The 13,845-nt window shown below is 34.7% G+C and overlaps 2 protein-coding genes across 3 annotated transcripts; both read left to right on the top strand.

Annotated features, from left to right (window-relative positions):
* Positions 1 to 4,382: 4,382 nt before the first annotated feature.
* Positions 4,383 to 9,392, top strand: LOC121258183 (ABC transporter F family member 4-like). Of its 2 annotated transcripts, none has more exons than XM_041159570.1 (3): positions 4,383 to 5,584; positions 8,655 to 8,755; positions 8,871 to 9,392. In XM_041159570.1, the coding sequence occupies exons 1-3, from the start codon at positions 4,751 to 4,753 to the stop codon at positions 9,001 to 9,003; spliced, it is 1,068 nt and encodes a 355-aa protein (XP_041015504.1). In that variant the 5' UTR covers positions 4,383 to 4,750; the 3' UTR covers positions 9,004 to 9,392. The 2 variants fall into 2 exon arrangements, with proteins under 2 accessions (XP_041015504.1, XP_041015505.1); XM_041159571.1 differs by having other exon boundaries at positions 4,385 to 5,584; positions 8,655 to 8,734.
* Positions 9,393 to 10,906: 1,514 nt separating this feature from the next.
* Positions 10,907 to 13,296, top strand: LOC121258643 (transcription termination factor MTERF8, chloroplastic). The gene is made up of 4 exons (XM_041160187.1): positions 10,907 to 10,936; positions 11,193 to 11,583; positions 11,668 to 12,997; positions 13,096 to 13,296. Exons 1-3 carry the CDS (start codon positions 10,907 to 10,909, stop codon positions 12,960 to 12,962), a joined length of 1,716 nt encoding a protein of 571 aa, XP_041016121.1. The 3' UTR covers positions 12,963 to 12,997; positions 13,096 to 13,296.
* Positions 13,297 to 13,845: the final 549 nt, after the last annotated feature.

Genomic DNA, 13,845 nt, shown 5'->3' with positions numbered 1-13,845 from the left:
AATTTAGGCGAAGATAAGGATTTTCATGTAGTATCTTCAAATTTGGATCGACCAATAGGCCGTAAAGCAGAAAAAAGAGAAACGAAAGAGAATAAAAAGAACAGACTCGGATTTTCTTGTGGTACTAAATGAGATGAAGAAAGATAGAAAGAGTAAACTCGTACTTATACAAGAAACACACGATCATGACAATAAAATGTTGTGTCTTAGACAAGAGGAAGTGAGTCTTAGGCAAAAGGAACTGAAGGCTTGGCAAGACGAAGTGCGTATTCAAAAAGAGAATGTGCTACTTGAGCAGGAGAAAGTATGGATTGAAGAAAAGAAAAAAGAGGAAAGAATTATGACGATAAATACAAGTATCATGCCTCCAATACTACAACAAGACTATCTTCAATTACAAATGAAAATACTTGCAAGTCGTGCTAAGAAAAACTAACTATTATGTATTTTATGGAGTATCGTTTATTTGAATTTTGAATCTCAGATTGTATTTGACATTTTAGGAGTCTTTCACTCCAAAGTTGTTTATGTTTTATGGAGTAACGTTTATTTGATATGTTAGGAGAACTTTATGTTTGTTGGCTTCTTTAATACAATCATACGCCATAAAACATTAATACACCAATACAACCATAAACATTAATACAATAGTAAAACATTAAGAGCACCAATACAACCATAAACATTAATACAACAATAGAGATTAATACACCAATACAACCATAAACATTGATACAACCATAAACATTAATACAACCATAAACTTTAATACAACTATAAAGCATTATGCAGCACTATATTATTGTCATAAGTGCTCAACGAGGTCTGCTTGGAGATGACAATGAATTTTCTTATCTCTAAGACCATGATGACGTTGAATGAACTCAGGACCTGTTGACATTGGATCATGTGTGCTTTCTGCCAACTGTTCATATTCAAATTCTTCTTTAGTGTCACCCCATTCATCTTCAATGATCATATTATATGCACATGCCATCATAATATCGTTGAGTGTTTTAATGTGAAAAAATCGTGCAGGTTCACAAATTATAGCAAATCGTGCTTGAAGCACACAAAAAACATGCTCCACATCCTTCATTACAGACTCTTGGGCTGCATCAAAGTATTTTTTCTTGTTTCCTTGGGGAGCGGAAATGGTTTTAACAAATTTTGCCCATTGCGGATAAATGTCATCAGCAAAATAGTATCTCATTGCATAATTATGACCATTAATGGTGTAGAAGTAAGTCGAAGTATGCCCTTGAGCAAGGTTAGAAAATATAAATGATCTATTAAGTACATTTATATCATTATGAGACCCCGGTAATCCAAAAAAAGTATGTTAAATCCATAGATCGGAAGTCACTACTTCTAAAATAATTGTCGATTCATGGATATGACTAGAGTATATACTATGCCAAGCAATTGGATAGTTCTACCGCTTCCCATGCATACAATCGATGCTCTCTAACATACCTTGAAATCCACATTTCTCACTAACTGCGAGCAATCTAACAATGTTATCACTGTTGGGTTTCCTTAAATACTCTTCAGAAAAATTGAAACAACTGCTTTGAAAAAATCTTTTAGGCTTCTTACTGCGGTTATCTCTCAAATCTTCAGATATTCATCCATAAAATTAGCCGCAACACCATATGCAAGCATCTTCAGAGCAGCTGTTACTTTTTGAATGGAAGAAAAATCAAATCTTCTGACTCTATCTCGTCTTTGGACAAAATAAGTTTTATGGGCTTTTACCGCAGGTTGGATATGGAGAAATAGAGAATGACTCATTCAAAACCTCATTTGAAAGTATTTGTGAGGATAGATTGGAGAATTAACAAAATAGTTGTGTAAAAGATTTTGGTGGGTTTGTAATCGATCACGCTTGATGAATCTACGTGATTTTTTAGAAGAATCACGTGAGCTTGATCATTCTTCTTCCAAAACAAGTTGTCTTGCTATCTCAAATTTTTTATCAGAATCTGAATCGATAAGTGTCATTTTGTAAAAAAGCCTAATGATCCATTGAGAGAAAATCAAGATAAAAGGTTTCACAGTGATACTTGAGTTGAAGTGAATGAAATTGTTAAGAAAATATTATGTTTTGTAGTGAAAAATATAACCATAGGATAAATATAGCCGTTGGAAAAAATAAGGGAGTAAAAAATATATCCGTTAGAAAGATATGACCGTTGGAAAAAAATGACTGTTGAAAAAATATAACCATTAGAAAAAATAGAAAAATATATCAGTTAGAAAAATATGACCATTAAAAAAATATATTAGTTGAAAGAATATGACCATTGTAAAAAAAAGACTGTTAGAAAATTATATCCGTTAGGAATAATTTAAACGTTAGAAAATTAATGTGTACTTTTTTAATAATGAATAAATATTCAAATTACAATTAGAATTAAATAAATGAAAATATTAAAATCAATATTTTAATATAATAATAATAGATTTGATGAGTCTATTATTTAGTGTTGTTGAAAAGTGGCTAATAAATTTATCAAAGTGAATTATCTAGCCAAATTTTGATTAAACTTTGTTGATTCCACTACTAGTGCTCTTAGTGGGCTCAACAAAGTCAAAATTTGTCCAAAGTTTAAATAAATTGCATAAAAAGAAGTTATAGTGGACTCAATAAAGTTACAGCAATTTTAGCTTTCATCAATTTTACTAGCCAAATATATTGAGCCCCAGCTACTGGCCAAAAATTCCCTCTCACGTGCGGTTCGTTTTGCGCATTCTTATATGAAGCTTGATTTCATTTCTTTTTAAAAACAAAAGCATGATTTCATCTTCTTCAAAAGCAAAATCACGATTTCAGAAACCAACTACGCCACACCAAAAATTGTGAAGAACTTGAGAGATCAATTTCCAGAAGTACGATTTCCATTTTCTTAGAAGCATTACCACCAGCCGAAATCCCAAAATTCCATGCCATCGTCTCATATCTCATCTTTTGATAAGCATCTATGCATGTATTTGCTTTTCCATTCAAACTAATAACGTGTAGAGTGGAAAAAAAATTTGACAATTGTGTTTGGAAAGGGATTTTTTTAATTGGCATAAGCTGAATCGAGGAATTGTCAATGTGCTTGCGTGAGATTTGTATTGTCAGAGTGAGGAATACACAAGATGGTGGTTTTGTAAAAGCTTTCAAAATGGGTATGGCCTAAAATGGGAAACTTTATGTGAGTTTTTGTATAATTTAATATAAGAAACTGCATTAATGGTTTTAGTTTGCCTGACTACAAAAATCATTTAAAAAAGATAACATTTTTTTGGATTAAATTTTAAAAATAAATAAAAATTTCAAAATCAATATTTAAATAAAATATTGATAGACTTATTGAGACTACCATTTGATGTTATTGAAAAATGGCTAGCTAAGAACATTCACAATGATTTTATAAAATACAAATTTCTATAAAATATATAGAAAGATAGCCAAAAGTCCCTTCCATTATATCATCTATTCTATTTTTATTTTACAATTAGCTACAGTAAATCCTCTACATGTAGAGGTTATTGTTCATTCATCTAAACAATTTTTTATTATTTCTTTCTCATTTCATTATCTTTCATTTTTATCTTATTTTTATTTTAACATTTTTATCACTTTTGCACAGGCCTCACTCTCTTATCTCTCATCTACTCTCTAGCACTTTGTTTATAATCATTTCAACTTTTATACATGTAGAAGTTTTGATATTATTAATAATAAATACATGTATTTTTTTAATCATTTTACTCTTTTTTTAAAGTAATTTAAAATATTACATTATATATAAAGAAATATTGCAAATATATGATGTATAGTGAAATATTTGAAATATATGATGTGCAGAGAATATAATATTTGAAATAAATAAAAAAATTAAAAAGTATAATATTTAAATAATATAAAAAAATAAATAAATTAATGTATAACTTATTATAAAAATTAGTATATAAAATAAAAAGTTGAGTTTTTCTGATGTATTTTAAAAGAGGATAAAGAAGTCATTAAGAATGCGCTAAATTTGTAAAAATAACTTTTTAGCCAAATTTTGATTAAGACTGCATTTGGATGTTAAACTGAGTTGAATTGAGATGATAAAATATTGTTAAAGTATTATTTGTTAATATTATTATTATTTTAAGATTTGAAAAAGTTGAATTGTTTATTATATTTTTATTAGAATTTAAAAAAATTATAATGATGAGTTGAGATGAGTTGAGTATGATTTAATTTCTAAATATACCCTAAGTTTTATTGAATTCATGATTAGTGCTATTAACTGGCCGGTTTGGGCCGGTTTTAAACATAAAAGTTGTCGGTAAACCGAACCGTAGCTATCGGGTTTCAGCCCTAGACCATTCCAGGGTAGTGTACTGTTACTACTGTACTGAAGTAGCTGAACCCTCTCTTTCATCTGTAATGGAAGTTCAACCTCAACGTGTTTTGTCATTCCGACAGCCAGACCGAGTCCACTTTTACCAAAATACGCTTTCGATTTCTGACACGTGCCCTTCATTGAACTGTGCTCTTTCAGACAATAGTCTATCGCAGCACAAGGAAAAAAGAAAAAAAAAAAAAAAAAAAAAAAAAAAACTCAAAGACCTCTCTATCTCCGGTCCTCAGAGTGATTCAGGTTCTCTCCTCCGATTCTCCGAATTCACACTGTCGCTGCGGTTCGAAGATTCTCGATTCTGACCTATACCACAAGCATCTTTCTCGGTGTCCCGGAAAACGAAAATGCTCTGCTCAGTTCCCTCTTCCGGAAAGTCCGGTACGAATTGGCTCGACCGGCTCCGGTCCAACAAGGGCTTCCAGACCTCTGCCGACGAAGACAATGTTGACAACAACCTCGGTCTCGACCACTTCCTCCATAACCAAAACCCTAGCGAGTCGACCCGCTCCAACTCCGGCTTTACTCAGTCCGACCACGAACGAGTAGCTAATCGGGCAGGGCACGGAGGCGGACATCAACAGCAAGAAAAACTGTACAGTATCATGAGCAATGTCCTCTCCGAGCTATTCTTTATGGACGGTGATGCCCACATCAAAAGCTCCAAACTTTCCGGGAAAAAGTTTCCCAGGAAACAAGCAATCCCCAAATCTCTAACCACCTCAACCATCAGTAATACGCATCTCCAACACCAGAAACAACAAGAAGTGAAGAGTCCCGCTTGTGCCTCGAAAGACGATAATGGCCCGCGAACGGCGTCGTTAAATTCCGATAACAGTTCGAAGGAAACGAAAGAAGGGAATGTGGGAGAGGAGGAAGAGGAGAGGGTGGAGGAGGAGGAGGAGGATAAGGGGGAGAGAGAGCTAGTTGGATATTCGAGAAGTGAGGTGACGGTGATCGATACGAGTTTCGGGGTGTGGAAGAGTGACAAGGTGGTCTATAGGAGAAAGAACATGTGGAAGGTTAGGGAGAAAAGAGGGAAAGTGAGGAGCTTTGGTAGGAAGAAGAGGAAATTAGGGAGTGGTGTTAGTGACTATGATAACGGTGATGATGAAAATTTTGGTGGGGTGATGAAGAAAATCAAGGTTTCGAGCTCGGAGTCTGTAGCGGCTTTGAATCAAGTAAGAAAATTGTTATGCGTTTTGTTATGTTTGATTGAAAGTATGTAAATGTAATTGCATGTAATGTAGTTACGTACAATGTAATCTGTCATGGTATTGATGCATGCAATCATTTTTAACGACATTCTGTTTTGGTGAATGGGGGATGTTCTGGTTTCTATCGAAATACAATCTTTTGGGGTTTTTGTTATTGCATGTTGACATCTTTGTGTTTTCTGTTGGTTTCGATGGCAACTTGGATTACAATTGATACGAGGATGAGTCTTATGGTTTGGTAAAATATTATGGAGTTTGAAACTCCACGATCCAGAGTTGGGGTTGGCTACGATAAGGGGGGAAGCACATTGTTTAGTTGTCTGTATTTTGCATTTGTTACATGAATGCCCTATGGAATTGGAGTTTCATATTCGGTTGTAATGCTTGTGCTTTCGGAGTTTTGATTTCAGTCTCAGTGTGATTCGTCTCGTTTTCGGCTGTTAAAGAGACTAAACTGGAGATGCTGTTTCTTTTATAAGCTAGTATTGGCATACTTCTCTAACTTGGTGCCTGTTTAGAGACAAGGACTTGAGCTGCGCGCATATGAGTGGGTGTTTCATTTTTTGACAAGTATGATTGGGTGTTTCATTATTTACATTCCATAGGATAGTCTTAATTTCATGTGAGCATTTTAATTCCATTAGTGTGTTTGGACTTTGGAAACTATTGTGAATTTTAAGTCATCTCCCTAGACTTAAAATTAGTTGCTTCTATATTTCACTTTGTTGTTTATTTATCTTATGAACGAACTGTCAGCTTATCTTTGATTTTTTGTATTTTATGGATCATTTTCTGTTCAACATTGGCAAAAATAAGGGCTGAGAAGTGTTGGAACAAATGTGGTTTGGACTTTGGAAAAGTTCATCACACATATACTTGTTGTATATATCCCGTATACTTGGGCTCTTGCCTATTCTTATGATCAATAAGATCATCTTGTTTACCGATAAAAATAAACCATGAACAAGAATCAGAAGAAAAGATGATTATTTTCTCCCTCCATGATATCACTATAAATTATATTTAATAAGATATTGGTCTACTTTTAAAAGATGAGCGGGAGCATACTGCATAAGCATTATCGAGAGTTTATGTGCATGGAGAGCATTTTTAATTATTGCCTGTTTCTTCAGCATTGAAATGATTTAAATACGTTTAATTTTGATTTTTTGAGAGTTCTGACAAAATATGATTTGCAAGTGTTGATCAAATATCATCTGCAGTTTGCTTTGAACTTTTTCAAGTTATATGTAGCCAACCATATGATTACTGTTTGGATGTAATAAAAAATTTCTTTTCAGGTGACTTTTTTCATGAAATGATTGTTAATTTTAAGAGGCTGCAATAGTATTTTGTTAAAGAGCCTGCTTTCAATTGGATTTCTTTAAGATAAACCTGATCCAGCAGATTTTTTTTTGTTACCTTGTGTTGTTGCTCCAAGGGCAAGAGACCCCTCTAGCTTCTTTTTCTTTGGGTGGTACATGTTCTTCTGTATTGTTGTGTCACCTTATCATTTTCATTTTGACCTTGTTTTCTTCATCCTTTTGTGCTCATCACGTGTAAGTTGTTTGATCATCTTAAATTGTAAACAAGTTGAACTTAGAGGATGTGTCTATAACTAGATGTGTGGGCACAATAACTATTCTAGTGGAGGATTGGAGATTTTCATGGGTTTTTGTATGCCTATTGTGGTCATTATACTATTATTATATTATCGTTGGATCCTCTATTTTGTTCAAGTGTTCAGTTGTGTTGGATGAATTAACTGATAGAAATGGAATGGTTGCCGAATTTTCAATTATTTTATCTACACCGGTTCATGTGGTGATGACATCCATTATTGTGCCAAAAAACAAAGACCATTATTGTGCCAAAAAACAAAGTAGGTCTATCATATCTAGCTTGAGGTCTCTACTGATTCCTATCTCCTCACTTTAATTGTTGCTTCATTGTTCTGGTTTTTGACACTCTTGAACTGTCTCAGTTTGAAAAGGCTTTGCATGACAGTGTGTGACTAACAACTTTATCTTTTTCCAGTGTTATATTAGTGAAATAAAAGTGGGCAAGCAACTTTCTTCTCATGCTTTTGTGACAGTATGTGACTAGTAACATTATCTTTGTCCAGTATTATAATGGTGCAATAAAAATGGACAAGTAATTTTTTTCTCTCAGTAATCATTATCATGTGTTGTAATAGCTGTATTCAATTATTTTACTGTCCATTCAATGTTAAGAGAGCTTTGATTTTTACTAACTTGTTTGTCCCATTGTTAGTTGAAGATGTAACTCAGCAGCCTCTCTCTCTCCCTCCCCCTCTATGTGTGCATGTGTGCGGGCGCATGTGATTGTGTCGATGCACACATGCATACATACATCCATGTTTGTGCGTGTATAGAGAGAGAGAGTGAGAGAGAGAGAGAGAGAGGCTGCTGAGTTACATCTTCAACTAACAATGGGAGAAACAAGTTAGTAAAAATCAAAGCTCTCCAACATGGATGTATGTATGTGTGTGTGTGTCGACACAATCACATACGCACGCACACATGCACACATAGAGGGAGGGAGAGAGAGGGAGAGAGAGAACAAAGCTGACTTTGATAGAGAGGTCTGCCACACCCACGCACATTCCTGCACATGTGCTATAACACACACATAGTTGACTCTTTGCTGTTTGAGGTACTTGCTCATAAAACTAGACGTGGCGGAATTAACCATCTTTCTGTAGAATTCACTTTTCTTTATAATAAGAAATCATGCAAATATATATATATATATATATTTTCTTTCAGTTGCATACAAGTATGTTTTATGCATCTGTAAGTGCCACTCTGGTAGAAAAGCTGAAAATGAGAGCATCATGTATTACTGTTAGAGGGGGTTGCTCCCATCATTTTACCTCAGGGACAACATGCTGGGAATCACTTATAAGTTCGGATCATCTTTCTTTTTAAAATTTCTCAAAAATGAAGATACTATCTTCCTTTCGACTATTTTTAGCATGCTATGAGCTGTATCCTCTGGCTGCCTTTTTCAGGGACAGATTTCTCAAACAGACACAAAGGAAGAGGTTTGTAAAGACAAACGTGATGCTCTTACTCAAGTCCCTAAAAAGAGGCAAGTGCACTTGCTAGCTGCGTAAAGGTTTCTTACGTTATTTGATCCCAACTCCTATTGCCGTCTGTTTGTGTATGACAAATGTATCATTATGTTTGTCGCCATCATCATCATCATCATCGTTATTTTCTTGCAGGTTTCATTTTTCCAGATCACCCAGAAAATCAAGAAAGAGAGGCTCACCAGTTATCCTTATTAAAGGAATTCCCACAAGCAAGAAACAAGATGAAAAGCCTCTTAGAAAGTGTCACAAAGATGCCGAAAGATAAATCAGAGGCCTGATTAATATGCTGTAAGAAAATTTTGAATTGGGCACAGCTGATCGTCTGATAATGCAATCAGTATTGGGTCCTATTTACTACTACTACTTGTATCTGGAAGAAGTTTAAGGAGTTCGAGGATAACTCACACCTGGACGTAGAACTCCTCTGCAATTGGCTTAATCAATCAAACATGGCGTGAGTATTTATTTCTTCCCTCAATTGATGATATCTATTTATTTTGTGACAGGTCTTTCTTGTGTTCCTCCTAATTTAAAATTTGAGCGTAGATAATGCTTCTGCATGGGTTAATATGATTGATCACCATTGCCCCCATGCATCAAACTGAATGAATGTGCTTTTGATGAACTACTGTGAATGGTTTCAATGATCACCAACTACACTGGAATTTGATTCAGCAAGATGAATTTTTTGAGATGTAGTGATCGATAGTCTCTCGGGGGTTTTGGTTTGACGACGGAGACTATGTCGTCTAGACCGATATAAAAAATCAAACACCTCAACAAACATCTCTGTCGGGGACCTAGGATTGTGTCGCCACCTCTTTTAAGGTGTGCGAGTTTCACTCACTCCATTTGAAAAAAAGTTGAGTTCCAAATTTAAAAAAATTAGCAGTCAGGTTTGTTAACATTCACCTGCAACCTTATTTAATCAGCTTTAGCAAAGGTTGTGCCATTGACTCCATATATCTTAGGATGAGATCCTAGGATTGACTCTTCCAATAGCCTAGAAAAACACTCATTTATTTTGCATAGATTTCTCTCCAGTATATTAATGATATGTTAGGATTATTATACCTTCTACGTTTTGAGCAAAATCCTGTTATTTAAAAAAAGAAAAAAAAATTGTGTGGAACATGTTGGTTTAGAAAACCTTGAAGGCGTATAGTGCTATAAATAAACGAAGTTGCTTCACACGTCAATCTATGTTGCTCAATATCGTCACGGTCAAACTTGAACTAGGCTTATTTTTTTAATAAATGAGTAATGTTACATGCAGTCGTAAAGTGTATAATTAAGCACAATGCAATCACTTTAAAAAAGAGTGAGATTCAATATTAAAAATTAATTTTCTTTTTCATGTGCGTCTTATATTTATTCACTTTTTTCAAAGTGATTGTATGGTATTTGTGCACTTACGATTGTAACTATTATTTCTCTTAACAAATAAGTCATTTGTGAGTTTAAAATTATGATAAATTATTAAATGATATAATTCCTATAAAACTCGACTTTACTAGTTTAAACTTGTACAAACTTAAAATCTTTTTTATTTTTTAATTTATAATATTATCTCTAATTTTATAATGAGAATATCTTAAAATATTTATAAATATAAGATGAAATCATATTCCTAATACTATGCAACTTGCTTGGATCCTTATGTATATATTCATTAATATATGTATGTAAACTGTGTAATTATTTAGAAAAAAATAAAATTTTATTCCTCGAAGTTTGTACATAAAGTTGTAAGACGTAATTTAAATAATTTATTCTCAAAATTTAATCGTGAATAAACTTGAACTTGTTTGGATAATTATATTAAAAAAAACTCGTTGGAATAATAAATATATTATTTATAAATATAAAATATAACTTGAGCACAATTCAAGCTCGTTTGGACACTTGGATTATTTTAGAATTATGTGAATAATAGTGAAATAGTTTGAGTTAGAATGTTTTATTGAGTTTTGAGAAAGAAGAGATAAAAAATTGAATAAAAATATTATAAAATTAAAAAGTTGTTTGAATATAATTTTTATTTTGAAGCTTGTAAAAGTTGTATTAATTTTGAGTAATGTTAGAGAGAAATTACTGTAGCAGTGTACACTTTGCACTCACTACATGACTGCTTTTAGTTATCTATTTTTTTATTTTAGACTTGGGAGATGTATGGTTTAGATGATGTTACATCATGTGTGCAAAATGATTGCTCCTAACAGTGACTTCTATCTATATTTATTCATTAATTTTTATGTTTTGTCATGAAGTTTATAAAAATTGTATAGGTTTTTGTATTTAGATAATGATTAAATAATTATTAGATGAAAAATATTTTATATTTGATCGATATTTGAAAATGAAATTACGAAAATGTTAAGAATTAAAAATTTTGTTTCTGATCCGTCTTAACCACCAAAAACCACTCTAATTCGTTTGCATTTTACACCGCAGGCCCAGCCGCCCCTGCATTTAGCTTCAACTCCTCTCCGAGTCGGCGATTTCGCTTCCCATTTGAAACACCCGTCGCGGCAATACCGCGAATCCCCTTGCAGTATAAATGGATGCTCTACTCACTCTGTCCGCAAACCCTTTTCCCTCTTCTTCTTCTTCTTCGTCTTTTACTCTTTTCCCGCACCCGTTGTTCCTTCCGACAACTGTTCGATTCTCACTCGCTTCACTTTCAGCTTTCCACCCCATGAATGCTTCTTTCTCTCAAAGCTCAGTAAAGCCTCCAGAATCGAACACAAACTGGTATTTCCTCACGTGGGCCTTCGACCTACTAAACAGATTTCAGTCCTATGCAGTGGCATCAACTCGACCGCCAATCTTCAAGCTGATACGAGTGAGTAATTCTCAGAGTCCATTTCTCGAACACAATAGAGTCCAAACTTGTTAACCTATTTTTGTTTTTTATGTTGGGTTTCAGGGTTTCTCTTTCCTTTATTCAGAGAAATTGGACTCAACGAAAAAGAAACCGAATTGCTTTTGGAAAAGAACCCAGCTATTGCATTGACATCTTTGGATTCATTACGTGCTCGGGTTCATTCTTTACAATCAGTTGGGATTGATAGCCTTGCACTTTCTTACTTAATTACGAAATGCCCTACTGTGTTAACAGCTGAGGAAATTGGCCCATTTCTATGTTTTGTGCGCGATGAATTGGAGTCTAAGATTGAGCCTGCACAACTCAAGCGCATTTTGACTAACACGGATCCAAGATTCTTGGTCGGATTTGATCAAAAGGTTAAACTGCTTCTTCATCGGGGAGTTTCGTGTGAAAAGATTGCTTTTGTACTTAACAATGTTAATTTAACCAAGGCGTTATGTCATAGGCCAGTCGAAGAAATTGATAGGAGTATTGCCTTTTTGGGTCGCTTTGGTGGCATTGATTTGATTGTAAAGCGACCGGTGATTCTCAATTATGATTTGGACAGTGAGTTGATACCGAGAGTCAGGTTTCTCGTGGAGCTTAGTGGGGGAGATAAGGACGCCACAGGGAATGTGCTGCGGAAGTTTCCTATGATTTTGAGTTATAGTGTGAAGCATATGGAGGGCCATATAGAGTTCTTGAGGTCTTTTGCTGGCCTAAATGATCATGAAATCTTCAAGATTCTTCTTGTGTTTCCGAGTCTAGTTACTGCCAGCAGGGAGAGAAAATTGCGTCCTAGAATAGAGTTTCTCAAGCAATGTGGGTTAGAAACCGATGATATTTTCAAGTTCTTGATCAAAGCTCCCTTGTTTCTAGGCTTGTCATTTGATAACGTCGAGTATAAACTTGTGTTTTTATTGAAGATCGGGTATAAATATAGAACGAGGGACATGGCAGTGGCAATGGGATCTGTAACCAGAACAAGCTGTGAGAATTTGCAAAAGGTAATTGGGTTATTCTTGCGTTATGGGTTTTCGTGTGCTGACATTGTTGCCATGAGCACGAGGCATCCCCAGGTACTGCAATACAATCATAATTCTTTGGAGGAGAAGGTGGAGTACTTGATAGAGGGCATGGGTCGTGAAGTTGGAGAGTTATTGGCTTTTCCTGCATTCCTTGGTTACAAGCTTGATGAGAGAATCAAGGCTAGGTATGAGGCAAGGAAGAAGATTGTTGGAGGTGGAATGTCGCTGAATAAGCTGTTAACTGTTTCGACTGAGAGATTCTTGAGAAAGAAGAAAGGGACAAAGCTATTACACATGATTGAGGATCTGAATGGCAATGGAGGTTAGATAAATTGGATAGCAGTTATTTTCCTTTCTATAAGGTAGGTTTTAATCACTCGTGGAAGCTTTATTTGAACAATGACTTGAATCTTTCTCCTCTTCCAATTTTGACTAACAATAACTATACTTTTTGATGCAGAGAATTGCAGCTTGGGAGTATAGAAGATTGAGTTATTTCATCTAACAATCTAAGGCCTGATGCTTGAGTAGGAGGAAATCTGCTCTGAGATAAGATTTGTTATGCTCAAATATCTGGAACTGACAAGTATTTTTCTTTGATACGTCAGATCACATGAAGAATGAAAGTGAAACTGCTTTCTCATCCATTACTGCTCTTTTTAAATAACAGATTATTGAACTTGTATGAGGCTAGTATGATGGAACTGATCCACAAACTTTTTTAAGTGTTTTGCAAAAGGGACCCTTGGTAGTAGAGCAAAATGCTCTTAGTTCTTAAAATCTTGGCTCTTGTGCCCTTATTATGTGTGCTCTGGCATCTGGTGCTACATGGAAGTTAAGATGGCTTGTAAACAAGAACAATGGACTGGTTTTCGATGTTGATTTGAGCACAATTTTTGCTCAAACAGGTAAGATAAGAAGTGAACAGAAGATCTAATACACGCAGCCGTTCCAGCTGAAATACTCAGTAGTGTACTAGTACTTCTGTCTTGAATGATCAAAATACTTCTGAATATTTCATTTTTCCCTCGAGTGGTTCTTTGAACCGAACGTACCCCCCACCCAGGGAGCCTGACCTCCGCTCCCGAGTCCCATTGCTTGGATCCATTCCATTCTCAAATTCAAACTAAGATACTGAGATATAACTTGTCTTGACCAATTCGAAACTGCTGCCTCAGAGTTCAGTCGAAAAACTCACTCTTGCCGTCGC

Source organism: Juglans microcarpa x Juglans regia, chromosome 3S (genome assembly GCF_004785595.1).
Source record: "Juglans microcarpa x Juglans regia isolate MS1-56 chromosome 3S, Jm3101_v1.0, whole genome shotgun sequence".
Lineage (NCBI taxonomy): Eukaryota > Viridiplantae > Streptophyta > Magnoliopsida > Fagales > Juglandaceae > Juglans > Juglans microcarpa x Juglans regia.
This window is presented reverse-complemented; position numbering and strand designations above follow the sequence as displayed.

Excerpts from the sequence above, each read along its gene's own strand:
- LOC121258183 (XM_041159570.1), top strand. The coding sequence starts at position 4,751 with ATGCTCTGCTCAGTTCCCTCTTCCGGAAAGTCCGGTACGAATTGGCTC. Across the intron at positions 5,585-8,654 it reads CTGTAGCGGCTTTGAATCAA|GGACAGATTTCTCAAACAGA; the intron begins GTAAGAAAATTG and ends TGCCTTTTTCAG. Across the intron at positions 8,756-8,870 it reads CAAGTGCACTTGCTAGCTGC|GTTTCATTTTTCCAGATCAC; the intron begins GTAAAGGTTTCT and ends ATTTTCTTGCAG.
- LOC121258643 (XM_041160187.1), top strand. The coding sequence starts at position 10,907 with ATGTATGGTTTAGATGATGTTACATCATGT. Across the intron at positions 10,937-11,192 it reads TAGATGATGTTACATCATGT|GCCCAGCCGCCCCTGCATTT; the intron begins GTGCAAAATGAT and ends TTTACACCGCAG. Across the intron at positions 11,584-11,667 it reads CAATCTTCAAGCTGATACGA|GGTTTCTCTTTCCTTTATTC; the intron begins GTGAGTAATTCT and ends GTTGGGTTTCAG.